This window comes from Balaenoptera physalus (assembly GCF_965194825.1).
Source record: "Balaenoptera physalus genome assembly, chromosome: 6".
NCBI classification, from domain to species: domain Eukaryota; kingdom Metazoa; phylum Chordata; class Mammalia; order Artiodactyla; family Balaenopteridae; genus Balaenoptera; species Balaenoptera physalus.
Genome location: NC_138885.1, coordinates 132,172,955 through 132,196,391, shown reverse-complemented (window position 1 = coordinate 132,196,391; position 23,437 = coordinate 132,172,955). Strand labels below are relative to the sequence as shown.

The 23,437-nt window shown below is 49.7% G+C and overlaps 1 protein-coding gene across 7 annotated transcripts in view; it reads right to left on the bottom strand.

Annotated features, from left to right (window-relative positions):
* DGKD (diacylglycerol kinase delta) overlaps window positions 1-23,437 on the bottom strand; it is a 110,712-nt gene that overhangs the window by 29,485 nt on the left and 57,790 nt on the right. For 6 of the 7 annotated variants that reach the window (XR_014265066.1, XM_082466276.1, XM_082466274.1 and 3 more), the window contains 7 exons: window positions 6,202-6,306; window positions 5,815-5,947; window positions 4,923-5,029; window positions 4,469-4,594; window positions 4,217-4,319; window positions 3,364-3,526; window positions 739-847 (listed from right to left, as the gene is read on the bottom strand). Coding sequence is in view for 6 of the 7 variants with exons in the window: in XM_082466276.1 (XP_082322402.1) it covers window positions 739-847; window positions 3,364-3,526; window positions 4,217-4,319; window positions 4,469-4,594; window positions 4,923-5,029; window positions 5,815-5,947; window positions 6,202-6,306 (846 nt within the window). In the remaining variant the exon portion in view is untranslated. Of the gene's footprint in view, window positions 1-738; window positions 848-3,363; window positions 3,527-4,216; window positions 4,320-4,468; window positions 4,595-4,922; window positions 5,030-5,814; window positions 5,948-6,201; window positions 6,307-19,043; window positions 21,437-23,437 lie in introns of those variants that run through there. The other variant, XM_082466277.1, reaches the window with a different exon arrangement.

Genomic DNA, 23,437 nt, shown 5'->3' with positions numbered 1-23,437 from the left:
AACTGGAGAGCAGTCTGGCAATAGTACCAAAATTTAAATTTGGGTGTTCTTCAAAAGAGAACATAATTGGGACATTGTACACATGGCTTTCACCAGCTCTGTCATTATGAAGCAATCTGAGTGTCCATCAATGGGGGGAGATGAGCTAAATCCAGGGCTGGCGCAGCCCTGCCCAGCGGAAAACCATCACACGGGCCTCCATTTAAACTGATGGATCGAGAGGTGCCCACGATGTGTTGATTAAAAACTGACACTACACAATATACTGTAAGGGTACCATGAGTCCATTTAAATGAAAACTGCATTGCACACTGTACTATATACATTTTGATAGACAGAGGTCTGAAGGATAGTCACTGAAATGTTAGCAGTGGTTAATTATTGGGGGCCGGGGTGTGAGGGAGCTGGAGCAGAAAATAAATCAACACTTAAAAAACAACCCTACTCTGACCTGAAGTTCAAGTATACTTCTGAGCCCTGCTCACCAGCAGGAGGCATCAGGCAGTAGACGACATCACTACCCAATAAGGAGCCGCACCCAGATCTGCCCGTGCCTGGGACCTGCGGGGATGGAAGTGTTCTTTCTTTTGGGTCCCTGGGCCCATGACACCATCAAGCTACCTGCTCTTCCCTCCAAGACCACCCCAAGGGGACGAGGAGCGCCCCCCGAGATGACACAGCCTCTCTGTAACGGTGGCATCGCTCTCCCATGGGGCCGGCCCCTCCACACCCAGGTACCTGTTTGTGAAGGTTGAGGCTGTCGATTTCAGACAGGACCCAACCAACACTGCCATCTCCACCGCAAACCAGAATCCGGAACGTATCAAACTTCTGGAACAAGCGTAGGCTGCAGAGAAAACAGAACGTCAATGAAATGAGGCCCATTCTAAGGGACAGATAGCCGACGGCCAGTCAGCCTGGGGCTGGGGGACCCCATCTGTGCTCCTCAAGGCCGACCCTGCGGCCCCTCCCGCGAAAAAGCCTCTTGGAGGCCAGAGCCGGCCGTGCTCAGGCTCCACCCACTGGGGGCCGCCAGGCGCCTGAGAGCAAAGGCCAGCACCCCTCAGCCCCCCGCCCGCCCACCGCCCCCACACGCGGCCAGCCTCACACGCGTCTTCAGGAGCCCCGGGCTGCAGGATCCTGCCCACGCTGTTCCTGTCCTCTGGGCCACTCCGCCCGCCCAGGTGACCACCCCGCTCCCCTCGTGACTCCAGCTCCCCTGTGCTCCTCTTGGTCACCCTGCCCCTCCCTCGCAGTGTCCCTCCCAGGACACCCTGCAGCCTTCCGTTCACTCCCCAGCCACTTCCTGGGTGGCCTTATCCTCGTCTTGGCTTCAGGGACGACACAGATGCTGATGACCCTGAATGACCCTGACGATGATCCCTCGGCTCTCCTGAAGGACAACACCTGCCCTTGTCTACCAGAACGTGCCACTCGGTGTCGCACGGGCGCCTCCTCGACCGACGGTTCCTTCCTCAGAGAAAGGCAGCACCACCACCAACCCAGTTACCGGGCAGGCCCCGTCATCCACTCTTGTAATGCCTCCAGGAGCCTCCTACCTGCCTCCCGTCTCCTTCAAGATGCCTCCAATTCGTGCTACCAGCCTCATCTTGCCAAAACCAGTGTCGTTGGGTGTCCGGCTCTGGAAGGGGCCGCTTGCTCCCAGGAGAGGTTCAAACCTCTCAGCGGCCCCCAAGGGCCTCCCTGGCCGGGAGCTGCCACCATGTGTCCGCACCTCTGCACACAGCCCCGCCTCTGCCTAGCGGGCTCCCTGCCTCCCTCCCCATTGCCACGAACTCTCCTCAAACGCTAGCTCGGAGGGGAAACTGAGACCCCCATCTGACTCATAAGCCCCTTCTCCTGGTTCCCAAAGAACCTGCACACCACGCTGCCAATGAGACAGATGGCCTGTCTTGGGCCTGGACTGTCCGTCCGTGCCCGTCCCCGGCAGGCAGGGCGCCCCCTTGGCCGGGCTTTGCATCCAGCACAGTCCAAGCGGGGGGGTGGGGGGGGGAAGGCCTCAGACAACAAACAGGAGCAGGTGACAGGGAACTCGGGCCGTAACAGAGGGGCCAGGCTGCACCTGACCTTCAGGCTGGGCGAGTGGCAGCCACACGTGTCCTTTAAGAACACTGACCTCCCTCAGGCCTCCCGCTCTCTGCAGAAGAGGGGACACGTCAAGGCCAGGAATCAGGAAAACGAAGCCGTATCTCTAAGTTTTCTTAGGAACGGTGTGAGAGCAAGGCCGCTTCCCAGAAACGGGACCTGTCTAAGCCAAGCGCACCGCACCTCTGCGGGTCTGCACCTGAGTAATCCTGTCTCGTCCTTAACGCCTACTACGAGCTGTGGGGCTTGCATGCTTCTCCAAATGAACACGTGCTCATTCCGCGGTCCTACTGTGCAGCCCGCCCTGCCCAACACCCCTTCGGGGCATTCCTCCAACATCCCTGGCGCCTCGGGGAGCAGTGGCCTGCGCCTGTCTGGTGCGTCCCCGCAGGGTACCTCCAGGGTCCCTCGAGGGAAGGGGGTGCTGCCACCAAGGAAAGAAGCTCGAGAGCTGCCGCCGGTGACCCTTCTCCAACAGCAGGTCTCTCCAACCAGACCCAGGCTCAGGTCACAGGAGCACCAGCTCCAAAACCAACACCCTCCCGGGAGCCTCCCAGGAGCACACACGCTCCAGAGAGCAGGCTCCGCGGGCACTGCCCACTGCAAACATCCTGCTCCGCCTCCCTCACGAGCCAGGGGGCTTGCGGGGCTCCCACCTAGAGCCGGTGCTTCCAAACGAGGAAGGAGTTGGCTCAAATGCCAGAAGTTACAAAAGCCAACGTTGTCCACAAACCTCTGGACTGTACAAAACTAGAAAACACACGTCAGGTCTCTTACTTTGCCAGATACACGGAGCCTTGCACATCTGCACGTCACGGCACCTGCAACTTAAGGAAACTCAAGTGCCTTCTAAAATGAAAAATCTCCCTTTTGGCCTCACTGGAGAAAAGCTTCCTACTCAATACTAAGCAGCCATTCAAAAAAATGAGGCAGATCTGCAACTACTGACATCAGAACACATCCACACTGCTGTCGGCTGACACCCGTAAAAAGCACACCACACAAGGACAGGTAACCTAGGCCCCCACCTAGTTTCAAAGTCTGTGTGTGCACACGACTGAAACACGCACTGGAAAGCTGGAAGGACACACAACTCTATGAAACATTCAGAGTGGACACCTCTGCCAGTGGAATTTGGGAAGGGTAACTTTTATTTCCTATTTAAAATTTTCTGTATCTTTGAATCTTTAAATAAGCATGCATTTTCTTCAAACAGTTTTTAAACTCCAAGAAAGATATATTTTACAAGCTTCCTACCCAAGGTGTGGTCCTCCATTCATGAGGTCAAAGACCTGGGCAGGGTTCAGCAGCTGCTTGAATCTTCTGAGGAATTTCACACCCTGGTTGTCCCCACTTTTTGAATTGACGAAGACCAACAATGGACTCGTGCAGGATGGAGGACACGTGGCCTTCCAGAAGCCTGGGTGTGAGGACGGAAAAGGACACAAGAAAATCTGAAAGCCACGAGAGACATCAGGGCGCCCTCAACCGTGTACCAAGTAGACACCCCCATGGGACCTATAACTTACACATACACGCCCCGGAAACCAGCAAGAGATTAATCCACATGTTTCCACAACGCCATCCCCCGTGTAGAGGGAAGTGAGTCCTCATCTGGTCTGACCTCACCTTTGCAGGACTCTAAATGTCAGACACTGCTCTCAATCTAGCAGAGGTGACTTCCTGAGACACGTGCCCCGGTTCCCAAGTTCCTACCAACACTTGTTAATATGCGTCATCATGTACCATCTGGACAAGCGAGCGCAGACGCGGAAGAGTGTGTAATTAATATCAGCTACTAGACGAGCCTAGTTGACGGACAGCCCACGTCAAAGACGGAGAAGCATCTTGGACTCGGTTTCTACTCAACAGCCGATGGACCCACCACCTTCAAGTAAGGTCCTGGCCTTGAGTCCAAGGTGCCCAGCAGCCCAGCTGCCAGGACACTGTTCATCACCTCCTCTCCTCTCCCCCCAGTGGCTGGGCCTGACCTCTTCCCGAGCGCATCTCAAAATCACTGACATAACCAATTCCAGAGCAGGGGAGGGGAGAAGGCCTGGAGAAGGAAGCACGAGGAAACGGCTGAGACGGGAGAGCGTGTGGTACCCACCATCGGAATCGATGCTGTTGAGAGCGGTGGGCGGGATGACCGACACTTTGCACAGGCCCAGCGGGCACTTGGTCAGTAAGGATTCTTTACACGCCGTGTGCACCTGGAACATGGACCCGCTCGTCACAGGGGGCGCCGGCCTCCCTCCCGCACCCCAGAGCTCTCCCCAGCCCTGCCGCCGCAGGAGCCGTGCTCTCGGACCCGGCCGGCCTGTGCCCATCTGGCATTTGCCCAGCGGCTGCGCTCGCTCACCATGGCCTTGCACCAGAGGCAGCGCCAGTCCTGCAGACGCAGCACGCTGCCGCAGGTCTTGTCGCACACCGTGCACTTGGCGCTCACGGGCAGGTTCCCCTCCAGCCACTGGTGAGGCATGGCGATCTGCAAGCCACACAGAGACATGCACCGGGGGTGTCCTCACAGCCCCCACGCGGGCCAAGGGGACCCTCGGGCAAAAATGCTCCAAAATGAACTCCACGAGGGGGTGGGGCGGGGTCTACAGAGCCCTGTCCGTCCCACTGCTCCCCTGCCGGCATCCACAGCTCACAGGGACAGGACAGAGCTCGGGGCCCCCGGACACCAGCGTAACCAACCAAAGGAAACCCTGCCCTCACTCTCCTCAAGAAAGAGACCTGAGCACAGGCGGGAGGTGGCGGGGGGTGCCTCTCGCCCCGGTGCTAGGAGGGCCGTGCAGGGTCCCCGGGCATACCCCGTCCTCGTCCTCGATGATGTCCTTCCCGATGGAGGCCAGCGTGGTCCACTTGCAGTTACTGGTCGCACGCACAGCACAGCGTTTGTGGGCCTTAAACTTACACACTGTGAGAGAATGAACACGTTAACCCTCGGAGCTGAGGCCATGGTCTGGGGTGAACTGCCCTGCTCTCCTGGGAAAGTTGGGAACCAACATATATGGTTAGTTTACTCATAAACGAAACCACCAGGATGCGTGCAGAGACCGCTCACGGGGAGACCAGGCGTCCAGCCTGGCCGGGGGGTGGCAGACTTTCTGTGAAGGGCCAGAGACAAAGCAGCTCGGGCTCCGCGGGCCAACCGTTCGGCTCTGTCCCCGCAGCACAAGGGCCGCCGTGGCCACACCTCACGTACGGACACTGAAATTTAAGTTTCACGGGATTTTCTGCATCACAAAACAGTTGCCTTCTTTTGATATTTTTCAACCTTTTAAAATTGTAAAAACCATTCTTAAGCTCACAGGCTGTACGACATCAGGCGGCAGGTGGGAACTGGGCCCGGGGCCACGGTTCACCTCTCTCTGCTCCTGCCCAAGCCCAGTGCCCCTGTCCTCTACATCTGGAGGACCATTTACCCAGAGAGGGGCTGAGAGATACTTTAACTCCTTTTTCCCTGTGTCCTCTATGTTTCCTCTTTGTGTCTCATTACTACCAATTCCCTTCTTTTTATTTTGTTCCGTTACTACAAATAATAATTTATCAAAGACTCCTGAGTACGCAAAGTAAACAAGGGTGGAGTCATACAAGCCACCCGACGCCTGACTGACCTGAGGTGACTGTGCTTGGATTCCTAAGGCTTTGTCATGTCAAACCTCAGGCCACCTTTCCCAGCGGGAAACACATCGTTCGTACCTTCACAGGACAGTCCGTGGGACGTGACCCCAGACAGAGCCTCTCGGCACACATTGCAGTAGGTGGGCCTCGCGTGGGAGCAGGCGTACCAGTTGTGCATCCCTGAGAAGTGGTCCATGCTGTACTGGGTAGGCTGTAAACAAAGAACAGAGATGGCAAAGATGAGGCACCCCTCTGACCTCCCTAAACATGGTAACTTGGACAAGATTCAATAAGAAATCAGACAATGTCACTGCCCGATGGCCCAAAGATGAGCAACAAGCCTTAAGTTTGCAAGGAGCACGCTGAGAAAGTGAGCTCCAGACCGTAACGGCCCAGCGTGGGGGACGTTCAGATGGCAGAATACAAGGGGGAGGGCAACAAGGGGGGAGGGCTTCCTCCCCTAACCTCAAAGTGCTCCCTGCTCTGGACCGTCTTCAGTGCTGCGATCCAGTCTTCCATCTCTTTTCTGTTATCTGCACATAGGATGAGTTTCCTACATGGAGTGATGACCTGGAGAAAGAAACAAGAAACATGAAACATGTCCACGAGCAGAAGACAAACGCTAGCAACTATGAAAACTTTTTAAAAACCTACCTTCACTATATACTTTCTTTTTTCATGAAAAAGTACTGTTTCATTCAGGTATTCAATTGAACAGAACATAAAGATGGTTATCATGGGTCATTAAAAGTCAAGAACAATCTCAAACCAAAAAGACAATCAAATTTAGATTACAGATTCACCAAAATCAACTTAAGTGGACATTTACCAACTATCTACTACTGAGACACGGTAATCAGCCGTAGGCAATTTTATTTATTTATTCATTTATTTATTGCTGCGTTGGCTCTTCATTGCTGCATGTGGACTTTCTCTAGTTGCAGCAAGCAGGGGCTACTCTTCCTTGCAGTGCACGGGCTTCTCATTGCGGTGGCTTCTCTTTGTTGTGGAGCACGGGTTCTAGGCGCACGGGCTTCGGTAGTTGTGGCGCATGGGCTCAGTAGTTGTGGCTCGTGGGCTCTAGAGCGCAGGCTCAGTAGTTGTGGCGCACGGGCTTAGTTGCTCCGCGGCATGTGGGACCTTCCCGGACCAGGGCTTGAACCCGGGTCCCCTGCACTGGCAGGCGGATTCTTAACCACTGCGCCACCAGGAAAGTACCGGCAATTTTTTTTAAAGGAAAAGAAAACACAGTTTCCATTGCTCCAAAGAGCTCATAAGCTGACACCTAGCACTTGAACAGTTTAGAGAAGTCTGATCCACAGTTACTGTAGGCATTTCCTGTGCATTTCAAGCATATCATACATAAATGTTCTTTTAAAAAAACCTTTTACTGTATGACAACGGAACAACAACTAGCTACTACAGTCAGGCCTGAACAATTTAACTAGAAATGAGGTGATGAACCTGGTAATAATCAACAAATGAAAATTATATCTATAACATATAGAGTTTTTTATAAATCAATAGGAAAAAAGGCTATGAACTTGCATTTCACAAAAGAAATACAAAATGGTTAATAAAGGAATGAAAAGATGCTTAATCACTCTCATCACTGGGGAACACAAATGAAAACAGCGAACTATTTTTCACCTATCAGATTGGCACAGTTCTTAGAGACGATAGATAATCCAGTGTTGGAAAAGGTGTGAGAGAAAAGAGTTCTCCTCAAGTACTCATAGGAGGGAAACAGAGTATAAACCTTTTAGTGAAAAATTTGACAATGTCTATCAAAATTTTTTAAAGTCAAAACCTTTTACCTAATTTTTTTTATAATGCTGTAAAATAGCTACATGGTTCCAAAGTCAAATTGACAAAATAAGGCATTGATTTTATGTGTGTCCCCTCATCTTAGTTCCCTCCCTTCCCTAAAGGCAGCTTTAAACATAAATAAGTAGAAGTATGGTTTATCCTCCCATTTGTAAGACACATGCAAATACATGTATATATTCATAGTCTCTCTTTTCAATACAGTAGCATACCACAGACCCTCTGTCCACTCTCTGCTTTTTTAATTTAATCACACTTGGCCCTTGAACAGCACAGGTTCGAACTGCAAGGGTCCACTTACGTGCAGGTTTTTTCCAACGGCAAATACTCCATGACACGTGGTTGGCTAAATCCACAGATGTGAACCATGGCTAGGGAAGAACCGCGGCAAAGGAGGGCCGATTATAAATTACACCTGGATTTCCAACTGCACGGAGGGTCAGGGCCCCTGACCTCTGCGCTGTTCAAGGGTCAGCTGCACACATCCTGGCCATCACTCCTTAGCAAAAGACCGCGATTCCTTATTCTTCGCACGGCTGCCCAGTGCTCCACTGCATAGAAGCACCAGAGTCTGTTCAACCAGTCCCTATTCACGGAAGGTCTACGTTACTGAAAATCCTTTGCTATTTCAAACAGCGGCACAATGAACAGCCTTTACGTGGATCTTTTCCTTTTTTTACTGGGGTATTTTCGGAATAAATTCCTAGAAGTAGAACTGCCCTGACAAAGAATAAATGCATACGTAATTTTGCTGCTATTGCCAAATTTCCCTCCAGGGGGTTTGGACCATCTTGCATCCCCACCAGCAGTGTTAGGAAAATGTCTGCTTCCTCATGGATTCACCAATAAAATACGTTATTTAACTTTTGGATGTTTGCCCATTTTAGAGCTTTAATTTATATTAGAAAGATCCAATTTAGGAATACCCAACTTAAGTTATTAGATGATCATGTTTCTGGCTCAGAAAATTTAGAAACAGTATTTTATAGATTATCTCTTCCGTGATTTCCATAAACTACCTACAAAGCTTAATCACAGAAGGGGGTAAACAGAACTGGGTCACAAATGCACGGTGCTGTTCATTCTTCCACGACTGGGTGACCACGATAACTCCACGTAGGGATCAGGCTGGGTGTAAGAGAGGTAATAAGCCTAGGAGAGGGTGCGGGGAGACGGAAAGACGGAACACAGAGGCCTGGAGCAGCCGCGCCCTCCTGGGGTCGGGTGGCGGGAGCTGCTCTTTCACTCCTGGAGAGCACGGCAGGCGGCTGTACCCCACCCTCCCAGCAGACGCCGGCCAAGTGTCTGCTCTGGACATGGGCTCCCAAGGCCATGACAGGCAAGGTTCCTACTCACACAGAACTTGCACTGGGGAGAGACAGACAAACCACAAAACAATTTCAGGCACTGACAGGAAGCGGGTCGTGTGCAAGGGGGCTGGTGGGCGCTCTGGACTGGGTGGTCAGGGAAGGCCATGGCAGCCTGGCAACTGCCAGTGGCCTGGGGTCGGTGCAGAAGGAATTCTCATCAGCAACTGTATGTCTATAAGATCTCAGCAAACACTTCTTTATTATTCACTCCAGGGTGAGTTTTCATACTTGAACATTTTTATGAGCATAATAAATACAGTTACAGAAAGATAATACATTTATTTTGCGTAACTCAGGGATTTATTAGGAGTTACTATGATATCTACAGAAGAGAACAATGAGATTTTTTATGCCCATCCTATTTTAGATCTTGACCAACAGATGAATGTCCAGGAACCTGGTTTTCAGCCTTCTTTTTTTAAACTCTTGTGCCTGTTTGAAGATACCTCAGACAGAATCCCACCTGGCCACTGACTGTTTGGGAAACGTTCCCCTTCTGGAAAAGGAGAGGTGTTAGAAGTCACCTGCCAGGGTTGTCACGGGACTGAACGGGGCCAAATGTGCACAGGACCCAGCAGGGGGCCCAACACACCCCTGGCCTGAAGCCCTGCGAGATGTGTAACCTGGAGCAGCTGCCTGTGCCTCCACTTGCTCACCTGAAAACTGGGGCTATTAATGGTGCTGTCACATCCTAGCGGTGCTGTGAGGTGTGGGGCAGGGACCACGTAAGGTGCTGAGAACAGCGCCTCGTATGTAAACACCCCACCACCATTACTCTCGGTGCTACTTCAGGCTCTGGGTCCTGATCTTAGGGCATTTTCTCTTTAATGGAACTAAAAGATGGCTCTTCACGTGGACAGCATCTCCCTGAGACCATTCTGGTGCCAGGAGTCCACCTCCCGATCATGAGAATCATCACAGAAGACGCCCATCAAATAAAAATCAATCTCTGCTTCCCTCCGACCACGCCCTGCCACCTGGAGACAGAATCCGTATTTCTTAGTTGTCCACAAGACAGGTCATCACTCCATTCCCTTGGAGGCTCCTCCTCCCTTTGGTCGCCTGCAAGCTCCTCAAGAGCCTTCCAGCCCTGGGGAAGCTTCATGGGAGAGGTGAGGCTGGGAGGGTCTCCTCAGGAGGAAGGGAAATGGGAGGCTGTTTCTGAGAGAGAAGCCTTGGACGGGACTTCCTACTGAACCCCTTGGTTTTGGAGACACAGCGGGCAGGACAGGACCCAGGAGAAAAGCAGGTGTTGGATGAGTCCAAGGCAGGAAGAAGGCAGGATTCAGGGGAGATGCCCTAAGGAATAATAAGAGTGTCCCTTTGTTTGGGCTGCAGCCAATACTGTAACTCCTAGAAACCAAGGAATGGTGCGAAAAAGCTAGAACTATCTCCAAAACCTAGCCTTCACACAGAAAAGACTTTAGAGACTAAAAGATACTCTATATTTTTCAAGCAAATTTGTATGGTAAGAAACAGTTCACACAACTAAATGAACTTAGAAGGTAAATGCAAATTAAAAGTAGGGTAATAACGTGAACTTAGGACAGATCAGCGACAGCACAGAGATGCAGCGGGCCAGGTCCACGACTGGAATAAGCAGACGTGGTACTAAGGGATGGAGCAGAGGAATACGATGGGGCGAGAAGACAGACAGCCATGTGGAAACCCACAAACTCAAGAGTGAAAGCACCCCACACACCCTGAAGTCAGAACATGCATGAAACAGAAAGGATAGCCCAGTGGAAGAGCAGAGAAAACACTGGAAGTATTTCTCACATGATCCTCTGAGGAGGCCAGAAGCACAATAAACAGATCTGAATTCTTAGACACTTGCTGGAATCCTCCTGAGGCAGAAAAACTTAAAAATCAGTAAGAAGAGAAGCAGACCAACTAACAGGAAAATGGACAAAAGACTTCAACAGTTATCTCACAACAGTTTTATCACAAGTGGCCAATAAGGGACACGAAAAGGTGCCCAACTTGATTAGTCATCTGGGAAGTAGAAATTAAACCCCCCATGTGGTACACCTTGCACGGTGGCTGAGCTAAGAAAAGCGCTCAGTGTCAAAAGACAGTATGGAGCGTTGGCGATGACGCAGAGCAACAGGAACTCTCAGGCGGTGCTGGTGGGAATGCAATTTGGTACAGTCACCCTACGGCTCAGCAATTCCACCCATCGGCCCAACAGAAATACAAACATATCTCCTTCTCGTCGAGACACAGACAAGGACTTCATGGCATCACTACTCTTAAGGGGCCCGTACAAGACACAACCCAAATGCCCTGCATGGGTAAAGTGGATAAATAACCTATAATGTGTTAGTACAATGGAATACTGCAGAACAATGAGAATGAACCACCTGCTGCTACATGCAATAATGCGATGAGTTTTACAATGCTGAAAGGAGCCAGACACACAAATATATATATACTACTCATATAAGTTCATTATGCATATACAAAGTTAAAAAAAAAAGTAAAACTAATCTATAGGGTTAGAAGCTAGCTGCTTCCAGGAGTTGCTTTTGGGGAGAAGGGTACAAAAGAGAGCTACTGGAGGCTGCTAACGTTCTGTCCCTTGATCCAGAACATTCGTCAACCTGTAGATGATATAATCGGTACACTTTTCCATATGTGTGCTATACTTCAGTAAAAAGAATATAGAACTTGGAATAAAACTAACCATGTAACTGAATCAAAAGAAAAATGGCAGGGACTTCCCTGGTGGCGCAGTTGTTAAGAATCCACCTGCCAATGCAGGGGACACGGGTTCGAGCCCTGGGCCGGGAAGATCCCACAGGCCGCGGAGCAACTAAGCCCATGCACCACAACTACTGAGCCTGCGCTCTACAGCCCATGTGCTGCAACTACTGAAGCCCGCGCAACCTACAACTCACGCACCCTAGAGCCTGCGCACAGCAACCACTGAGCCCAGGTGCCCCAACTACTGAAGCCCGTGAACTTTAGGGCCCACGTGCCACAACTACTGAGCCCGCGTGCTGCTACTGAAGCCCGCACGCCTAGAGCCCGTGCTCCGCAACAAGAGAAGCCACCGCGATGCGAAACCCGCGCACCGCGACGAAGAGCAGACCCCGCCCGCCGCAGCTAGAGGAAACTGTGTGCAGCAACGAAGACCCAACACAGCACCCCGCACCAAAAGAAAAAAAAGACAAATGGCATAGCTACCCAGACCCTTGGATAAAGTCTGTTTAGAAAACTAAATGTACAAGAGAGAGGCAAAAGAAGACAGAAGTGTATACATAAACATGAGAGACTGGCAGAGCTATATTAAAATAGTGGACAGATCTTAAACACAGGAAAAGTGGTCAGCCTTACTCATAAGACAAATGCAAATTAAAATTACAAGATACCTATTTTTTACCTACACAAGTTTGATAACCTGCTCTGTTGAGTCTCATACACTGAGGTGTAAATAAATAAACTCCTACAGAGAACATTTGGTGAAATCTAGTGAACTTTAAAATATACATCTTCATCTTAGCAATAGTGCTTCTACAAATATGTCTTCATGAGCACTGACACAGAGTGTATACGAGGTAATTCAGGAAGGTTCACTGTAAAGACAAAAGGAACAACTGAAATACTGATCAAGGTATGGCTGGCAGGACGCTGGCGACATAAATCACGGCACCTTCACGTATCGGGAGCCTACACAGCCCTCAACAGACTGAAGCTACTTACTCTTCATGCCCTCACAGGGATCAGCCTCTAAGATATACTGTTAAGTGCTCAAAACAAACTGCAGGAATAGTCTGGGTGTACAGGAAAAAGTAACTTAGTCACCTCGGGGAGGGGATCTCTGAGGGACTGGGAAACTTACTTTATACCTTTTCATCCTTTTGAGCTCTTTACCATGTGCATGTATTAATTATAATTATTTTAAAAATAAAGCCTTAAGTTTATAATATATGCTAAAAACAAAAAAAGAACTTTTTAAGTTCTATATTTTTTCCTTATTAATTTTTGTTCCCATCCTTTCATAGAAATGATCTTCCTGGAAATATAAGAAAATGCTAGCTACTCTAAATGAGTCTAAGACACCCAAGTCAGACAAATATCTTCCAATATCCTGGGAAGAATTAGCCGGGGAGGTTACTAAACCCCAGGCAGTGATCTTTGAGAAATCAAGGAGAAAAAGGAGACATGCTGGAAACACACAGATATGATGTCTCGATGGAGAAGGTGGACACTTGAGTTACACACACAGGAGCGGACAGGACAGGGAAGCAACCAAGAGGACGTCAGCAGCGGCTCCCCTGGCCGGGCACTTGGCAATGCTGGGAAATCTGCTAGGTGTTGACAGGTGTCTGCTTGTCCCAGCTTCCCCACCACGCGATGGAGGAGGTATCAGGAGAGGAAACTGAGGCCTGCCGAGTGACTTGCCCCAAGTCCCACAAGTAACGAAGCAGGGGGCCGGGACTCTGGGCAGGCTGGCTCAGGCCTGGCTCCTGACCTCTACCCAACAGCGGGTCCCCACCTGGATTCCAGGCAAGACTACCACGTGAGCGATGCCAGGAATGGAGGGGCTGAATGCAGGGAAGGAACCGGCAGTCGCCAGGAGTTCTCCTGGGCTCACTCGGAACAGGCAGCGTCGGGTGCACTGTTTCCTCTTTGACAGGAATACTGGCCGGCAGGATCAGTGCAAGGATGACACGGACACCTCACTGAGTCACCCGACCGCTGCCCCCCCCCACTCCAACCAGGCTTCCCAAGGGCTCAAAATAGAGGGTGGAGAAATACGATCTGGGGGACGACGACAAGGGCGGTCCGTGATTCACCAGCGAGGTCCTGTCCAGCAATTCCTCACCACGGACTTGGATGTGCCTCTCATTTGTAAACGAGACCTTAAATGACAAAAAGATCGAGATCCTGCAAACTTTGTCATGCTGGGACTACAGGCCAAGCCAAACCACCTTAGCAGTAGTAATTGTGAGGCCCTGAGCCGGGGATGGGCCAAAGGCCACCACAAGCAGGGCAAGCAGGCAGGGCAGACATGCAGCCTGGGTCATCAGATTTCACAGATCCAAAAATAATAAGAGTAACAGCAGACTTCTGATTCCGGGAAGATGGTTAGACATACTTTTCCTTATTCCTCTGGCTAAGTACAGCTAAAACCCTGGACTTAGATATAAAAAAATATGCAAAGGCTCTGAAGGGTGGAGAGAAGAGGGCCTGAGGAATGACAAGGCACTGAGCTCTCTCGGGTCTCTGTTTGCCCCTGACATCCTAAACATGGAGCTGAAGAAGCCCAGCCAGAAACACCAAGGAGTACAGAAAGAATTTAAAAGCGCACCGAAAGTCTGCCCTCTCCAGCCATGGCTCCAGGAAAGGGGAGCCTAACAAGGCAGAATCAACAGTGGGAGAGCAGCCAATAACCACTCTACTCCAGCCAAACAGAAACAACTGTGGCCCCCACGCCCACCACGCAGGCAGCAATAAGGCTCCAGCACCCGCCACGTGTTGCCCAGAGAACACCAGGTAGGGACTTTCACCCCTGCCAGCCACATCCCCACAGTGTCAGAGGGTATACAGAGGCAAATTAGCACAAGAAAAGGTATTCAACATCACCAGCCATTCAGGAAATGCTGATTAAAATCACAATATGATTATACACCTAAGAGAATGGCTAAAAGGAGAAAGTGACAACACCAAATGCTAGAGAAGATGTTGAGAAACTGGCGCATATTGGGGGGAATGTACAGCCACTCTGCAAAACAGTTTGGCAGTTTCTTTAAAAACCAAACATGAAACTACAAGACAACCCAGGGATTACACTCTTGGGCATTTACCTCAAGAAATGAAGACCTATGTTCACACAAAAACCTGTCCATGAATGTTTGTAGCAGCTTTATTGATAATCACCAAAACCTGGAAACAACCCAGATGTCCTTCAGTGGTAAATGATTAAACTCACAGTGGCACACCCATTCCATGGAACACCACTCTGTATAAAAAGAAACTATCGTACACACAACAACCTGGAGGGATCTCCAAAGAGCTCTGCTGGGTGAAAAAGCCAATCCTGAAAGGTTACATACTACCTGATCCCATTTACAGAACATTCTTGAGATAACAAAATTACAGATATGTAGAACAGATTGGTGGTTGCCAGGGGATAAGAATGGGAGTGGGTGTGGCTATAAAAGGACAACCAGGGGATCCTTGTGGAGATGGAAACCTGGATCTTAACTGTACCAATATCAACTTCCTGGTTGTGATATTTTACTTTAGTTTTGCAAGATGTTACTAACGGACGGAACTGGGTAAAGGACACAAAGGATCTCTGTATTATTTCAATTCCATGTGAATCTACAATGATCTCGAACTAAAAGGTTTAATTAAAAATAAGTAACCACAATCAACATTTTCTAATAACTAATATGTTTAAATTAAATGTTAAACATTCAGAACAATGCTGTATTTCTTAAGAACAGGGGCACATGTGGTCTCACTCAGCACAGATTAAAAGTATAATCTTATCTTGCTAAAGTCCTTTATTTGTAGGTGGCACAAACTCATGAAATTCACATCTGATTTGCCAAGGAAATATTATGCGGACACACCCTGGGTACATAATCTCAAAGAAAACATAATTGGGTCCTCCCTACGTGACATGAGGGTCACAGTGCGCACTGTTTCCCGACTGTGACACGTGGGCTGGTAGTCACACCTGCACAAGACAGAGCACCGGAAATGGCAGGACTCGCTTCTGTACACAACAGTGCTTGAAATATCAGTGAAGCCACGTCTCACGTCAGCTGTGAACCTCAGGCCTGCCTGCAAACAGCTCTGTACTTCCGGGGTGGGCCGGCCCCAGCGCCCGCTGACAGCTGGTGCTCTCCGGAAGCAACCAGAAACACCCTCAAGACAAGCTGCCCACCCCCCCCACCCGCTCCAGACCCACAGGTCCCACTGCCCACCGGACAGGCCCACGCACACACCGAGACACGTCCTCCCGCCAACTGCCCACCACCCCCGGAGGCCTCAACCTCACCTCCTCTCCACGCCCAACCCTCATCTTGAGGCTCCAAATTCTTCCTTTCTTCTCAGAAATAAATTCAGTCAGCCTTCCGTTCGAACAAACAGACAAGATCCCTGTTCCCTGGAGCTTACATTCAATTAAGACAGGAAATAAATACTGTAACAAAGAAGTAAATTATACAGCACAGAGAGTGGTCCCGGTGATAAAGTCTATGGGGAGAGGAGAGAGACCAGAGAAAGGAGGTCAGGAGATGGAGGCAGGCCTCACCGGGAAAGACTGGAAGCACGCGGAAGAGAAGAGGCTGAAGCAGGAGCGCGGCCAGCGGCTGGAGCCAGTGAGCCGGAGAGGGGGCCGGGCAGCCTGGAGAAGCGACGGGCCAGAGCGCCCTGCGGGCGCCTGTAAGAGCTCTGGCTTTTAGCCCCAGTGAAATGGGGGCCGTGGAGCTTTTGGCCAGAAGGCTGGCATCTGACTTGGGTTTGAAAAGCATCGTTCTGGCCGCATTACTGACAACTGGGCGTAGGGGGCGGGGCAGAAGTCGGGAAGCCTTGTGGGAGTGCGCTCAGCAATCCCATCGAGAGACGGGCGGGAGGGGAGAGCTGGACTGACGCACCCTGAAGACAAGGGGTCTCCTGACAGAATGTGCAGACAGGAGCCACAAAGACCCCTGGAGCAGCGGGGGAGAGGCCACCACCCTGGGAGGGGAAGGCTCTGAGCTGGCTTTGCAGCTGGGAGCCGGGGGCCAGTAGTGCAATTCTGGACATGCTGGGGTTGGGGTGTCTAACAAAATACTGGGCATGGCCGAGATTTTGTCTCGTTCATGAGACTTCATCACCTTGCCATCAGCCTGGCTACATTATAAAAAGAAATAACATCATTCTCAAGTTACCACTGCTGGTGGGTCGCTTAAAAAATTTAAAGTTTTGCAGAACAATTTGACAATATCTCATCAAGCTAAAGACGTGCACACCTGGCAATTCTACCCTTAGAAGCACACTCTAGAGAAACTCATGCTGTGTGCCCAGGAAGACTAGTATAAGACTGTTCCCTGCAGCGCTGTTTGTAAGGCTGAAATCTGGGAAAACAAGTCGACAGTGGGACATGTCATACACTGGACCCCAATGTAAGCCATAAAACTAACCCTGGAGCGTTGTGAGCCTCAACTCACTGTACCTGTGAAAAGTTCTGAGGCTCATGTCCCACTCCGTGGAAATTCTGATTTAATTCTAGAAATCAGGAATCTGTCATTTTAAACCTTGAACCACTTAACTAAAGATGAATGTATCCACATGGATAAAACTCAGAAACGCAATACTGGGTGAGAAAAAAGCAAGCTGCAGGAGATGTGGAGTGTGACACCATTTATTAGAAGTTTTTAAACTGGCTAAACAATACTGTGTATTGTTTATACCTACATATATGAGTAGAGAAAGTATAAAAAAGGATGCAAACAAATGATAAACCGCAAACTCAGAATGGGGGTGACCTCAGCGGAGGGAGGGCAGGAAGGGAACAGGATAAGAAAGGGAGTATAAAGGACTCCGAGTACATCCACAATGTTTCTTTCTCGGGCTGGGAAGTGTACAGAGCTGTTCATTATGTTACTTTTTGAATGCCTGAAATATTTAATAATTTTTTAAAATGTTAAATGTTTTGGCACAAAAATATGTGAAAACATCCAAGCTAGGGCTAGAGACATACACTATGTTTTGTACTTACGGTTTATAGTATTTACACACAAACACACGCACATACAGAGTACGTACAATTTACTGTACTTATGGTTGACAGTATAAATTTATAGTTTGCCTTCTGGTTATAGCTTAGCCTCACAGAAGGGAACGTGTCAGCCTGCAACCACGCCTGCAGACAGATTCTGCTGGTAAAGCCGGGGCACCTCCAGCAGCGTGAACTTGGCGGCCATGCGTTCATTCACTCACTACACAGAGCGCCCTCCTCTGGGCGCTCGCGTGGCAGTCACACTCCCCGCCCACCTCTGCTGGCTGCCATGCACTTCACAGCAGACACAACTGTTCCTAATTTGCCTCTCAAATTTCTTATCCCAAAGTAGAGTTCTGAATCCTAAAAGAGCTGGCTGAGTGTGTGAAAATAAAGTTGATGCTTTATGAAGGGAGAAAGGGGGAGGCACTGGCTGGACGGCTCAGAAGGAAGCTTTCAGAGACCAACAAAGAACCTTCTCTCCCAACACACCCTCTGGTCAACCATTAGGGTGGCAGCTACCAGAAGCTAACATCAAACCCCAGAAACTTCCTTTTTGAGGATTCTCAAAGCACACAGAGATACACGTCCTGCTGCTCAAAGGACAAGCGAGCTCAGTAAGCCCAGTGATGGAATGAGGTGTGGAGAGAGGACGGTACAGCACAGCAGTTACAACAGACGGAGCCATCGGAGGGCCACGGGGACAGATGCCTCGTCCCTCTGGTCCTCAGCTTCTTAACCTCAGGGTCACCGCCCCGGTGAATGAGAGAGGCCGTTACTGCTGTTCGTGCCTGGAGCTGTCACCTGCCGTCCTCCAGCAGGAAGGCATTGGTCCGAAGGCCAGCACAGCTCAGGGCATGTGAGGCGACGATGAGAGCAAAAGGCTGGCTCCCCAGCTGCTCCCGCAGCGAGAAGGCAGTCACAGCAGACACCTGGGTACAAGAGACACCCAGCAGCCCACGTGGGCATCTGGTCAACACGTGCCTGAAGCGCCGTCTGACGCCACTGGGCAAAAATCACCCACATCTACGGGCAGACTACTTGAGGCTCCATGGTACTTGGGGATCTGGGTGAAACTTCTCCTGTGACAAAGCTCAGACAACGGGAATTCATCACCAAGAAGCTTATCCGACCTGCAGGCTTTCTACTCGGCCAGGTGGTGACCAAAGAGCGTTTCTAGCATGTGGGTGAAGTCACACCACCAAGCCCATGGCTTTAAAAATCCCAGCCTTCCGCTTCTAAGAAACAGAAGACATAAATCAGCCCTCTAGAGGTACTTACAATAACCTACAATTCACTCCACTTACTTCATTCTAAATCCTTATAATTTTAACTTCCCCACGCAGCTTCCCACGGCCTCATCACCCACCATCACCTGGAACTCTTACCTTCCACTCTTCCCTCTTTCAGAACGTTTTCCAGCTGCTCAAAATGGATCAGAACTGAAGTGGCCCAGCAAAAACAAAACTCGTTTTAAAGCCGATGGGCAAGAACCTGTGGGTCACCGAAGTAAGTAGACCAGGGACGCAGAGAAGCCCATCAGCATGGCGCAGTTCAGCCACCGACCCAAAGAGGAGCAAAGGGGTCGTGTCCACGCAGGATTAGGAACCTGGAAATACTCGGCTAAATATAGCTCCCCGGTCCGCGGGGCTTGGAAAGGTGGCCAAGAATAAGCATCTGGCACGCTCAGTCATTTCTGTCACTTCCTGTTACTCACATCCTGCCGTTCCGATGCTGCCCGAAACACGGGGTTCGCCATACACAATCCCCACCTGGAAGCCCCGATACACAGACTATTCACGACAGCTGGGATGTGCGTAGACAAGGGACTTCCTCACGCGGTATCATACGAAACACAGAAATAGACACCACCGCGCAAACAAGCTCCTGGAGGGCCCTGTGGGAAAGCAGCCCGGGATGCTGGTCCAGACACCCAGGCTCCGCGCCCCGCATCTGCCCTCCAGAGAGGAACCAGGCCTCGACTGCGGACGGGACACCCTCCTCTCTGAAGCTGCACCTCACCTCCAGTCACAGGGCAGCTTTGGGGGCAAAGAGGGGTCCCCACCACCACTGCTACTCGACCTACCCGGGGGCCCGAAGCATCCAGTCAAAGCCAAGCACCCTCTTCCCTGCCCACCTCCCAGCCCTCCTGAGGATACCGGCCACAGGGACTGCAGGACGCCCAGGCAGGGAGCAAAGCCAACTGGGCCACAGGTCAAACTCACATGTAACTTATCAGAAGACAGGTTTTTCAAAAGGAACAAAAAGTAAGATGAAGCAAAAAGTAAAAGTTATACCTACAACTGAAACGGGATCAAAGTATTTCAAGTTACTCATCTATTCAATATTTCAACGGTGCTTCACTAGCTTTGCAATGTGTTCAATGTGAGGGAAACCTTGGAGATGAGAGGCGGCCCTGAGTAGGGTGGCAGAGGCAGAGAGCCCCTGGGGGGAGGGGTACCATTGCCCATGAAGGGCACCCAGGTATGGGGGTGGTGCCCCAGAGGAGGGAAACAAGAGACAGCAAGCAGAAGGCAAAACACAAACAAACAAAATCTAACACATGCTTCCAATAGCAAAACGCTGGAAATAGCCTAAATCTCCAAAAACTGGGGAGTGGTGGAATACATAAATAATGACATGTTTCATACGATGGGATACCATTTAGCCAATTTTAAAAAGGGCGATGACAGTGCACATTTATGCACAGAGATGTTCATAAGATAATAAATTTTAAAAGCAGGCCAGAAATTAGTGCGCATAATTGGTCCGCTTTTTTGTGAAAACTGAAGTGTATGTACTGATATTCACAGGAAAATGCCTAAATCTATGTCTACATCAGGGTCTCTGAACCCCAGCACTACTGACCCTCTGGGCCCAATAATTCTTTGTTGCAGGGACTGTCCCCACAGCACCGGAGGACGCTGAACAGCATCCCTGGACATGCCAGCAGCATGCCCTCAACAACCCCCTCACCTAGGTGTCACACGCCACAATGTCTTCAACCGCCAAATGTCCTTCTGTGGGCGAGTCTCACCTCCCCACTCCCTAGTCCCGCCCATGTTTGAGAACCACGGGGCTCTATAACAGTGTTTGCATCTATGATCTCAGTGATACGACTACTGCGTGTTTATTGTTCGTTTTGGTTATGTATGCTTAATTATTTATAAGGAACAGGCTCTTTGTATAAAAAACCGAATAAAAGGACAATCTGAGCACTGGTAAAACATTACAGGTGTTTCTGCTATAATGTAAAATTCGAGTTGCTGAAAATCCTCACATTCTCCAAAAGCGCACGATAAAAATTTTAAGTCTCGTGGGAAAGGATGAGCTGGAGCAGACCACTCAAAGCCTAGGCAATGCTGTAGCCAAGCAGTAGCAGAACAAGAATCTTAATAAAAACACTAGTACTGTACAAACTTTAAAGTACATAAGGAAATACTACAGTAAATATAGAACTTTACCTTTGAAAAAAATGAAGGAGCTTCATGGATGGAAGCTGCTGCAGCTGAGTTACAGATCAGAGACAGGCAAAGCGCACAGAGACCAAGATTCAATAAGCAAGTTGCGGGCAGAGCCTGCAGGCCTCGAGGGCAGGGCTGTGCTCCTCCCTGGCTGGCCGTGCTGGGTCCGTACACTTTTTGTTACGGAAACACACCACAGCAGAAAGGACTTTAATTGCATCTCCCTCTTGGCTACTGCACAAAAGGAACGATTAGCTCAAACACCTAGAATTATTATTATCCCAGTGATAATGAACTCTAAACCAAAGTACCCTGGCAGTGGGTCCTGAAGGGACGTGAGGATGGAGGGAGTGGAATGGGAGTGCCTTGGCAATCTAATCTGGAGGCCACCATGCTGTCACAATTTATCTGTTTTCCTCTGGGATTATTTGATGATAAATCTGCATATACCCAGGTGCATCCACAGTAACCTTACACTTAGCAACTATCAAGGGGAGGGGAGGGGAGGGGAGGGGAGGAGACACATAAGCAACCTCTATAGTCCAAGGTCTGCCTGCCACGCACTTTTCTGATCACTGAAGGTCAAGCTGATTAGGCAGTCAGACTTCCAAGAGCAAAGTGGCCTGAGGTAAGAACACCTGCACCTGCTGACTCGCCAGGTGTCCCTCGCTGGGACGAAGCCTTGTGCACATCTTTACTGATGAGCTGACCTCAGGCTGTCTGTTGTGAAGTAAACCACAGACTAGCTGCCAGGCAGCACGCCATGCGCCAGAAACAAACAAAACGCCGACGGGAAAACAAGGTTTACAAAGAATCTATTAAAGGGCACATTTATATTACACTTCTGTGTTTAAAAATATATATTTAAAGGAAGGGACACACATAGGCTGGAAAATTGGAAGTTGACACCTCAGGTTTTTTTCTTTTCCTTCTGGTTTTCTGTATCTTCCAAAATGTCTACAGTAAGGGGTATTTTTAAATTATCTATGTTTCTTTTTTTCCTACAAAATCAACATCTGGGACAAAAACTACTAGTTGCCTAGACAACTAGCATTTTCCTTCTTCCTCACGAACCGACCGTGCTGTTCCCGACGGCCCCGAGCTCGGCCTAGCTCACAGAGCACGTTCCACCGCCCCTGACCTAGGGACGCAAAAGAGGTACACAAGCTGACGTGCTGGGGCTGGTGGGGGGACCTCCCAGGAAAGCTCTTTGAGAGGATGACACAGTGGCAGCCTCCGCCCACCCACTCCCTGCGGCCCCTGCTCCTGGCATTTGGCCCTCGGGAGGGGCCCTGAGACCCTGCCGACTGTGGGGCTCCAGACTGGCTAAGCCTGCTGGGCCCTAGTCTTTTCAAGGAGAGAAAAACAAACCTCTGCCTTATTTAAACCACTGTCACCTGGGTTTTCCGTTGAACACCCCAGACCTAAACTGAATTAAGACACCATCTCCATCATCACACAGAGAAGAAAACCGTGGCACAGAGACTGAGCCGTCTTCACGCTCCAGGTAAAGAACTTGATTTACTTCGTTACATGAGAACTGAAAACTGTCCACTCAAATGGCAGCAGCACCAAGGGAGCCTGATTTAACAGAGTAACAGTAAGGCTGAAATAATAATGCCACAAATCAAATCTGACGACTTCCATCAGAGCTGGGCAAACTTCGGCCTGCCACCTGTTCTTGAAATAAAGTTTTATTAGAACACAGCCACACCTGTTCATTTACATACTGTCTCTGGCTGCTGCAGATAGCCACAGAGACCCAACAGCCGCCAAGGCCTGAAATACCTGGCCCTTTAGAGAACTTTGCTGCTGACCTCTGATATACGTCATTCCATGCATCTTAGGAGGAACATAAAGAGAATTTGCTATATGTAACAGAGATAAATAACAAGGACCCACTGTATAGCACAGGGGACTATATTCAATATCCTGTAACAACCTACAATGGAAAAGAATCTGAAAAAGAATGGATATATGTAGATATGTATAACTGAATCACTTTGCTGTACACCTGAAACTAACACAACACTGTAAATCAACTACACTTCAATTCAAAACTGGTTTAAAAAAAAAAAAAAAGAATTTGATGTGAAGGTGTTAAATGCAATTTGCTGCATAAAAGACGGAATTTGCACCTTGTCCCTTTTCTGACTCTGGTTCCTCTAAGGAGGGGGTCTCTGCTCTGTTCCCAGAGGAATCCCTGAGTGCCTGGCAGATAGTACGCACTCAATAAATAATGACAGAATGGAACACTTGCCCTTAACATGCAGGGTCACCTCTGAAAACTGTGTATATATGCTCACACTTACTAAGCA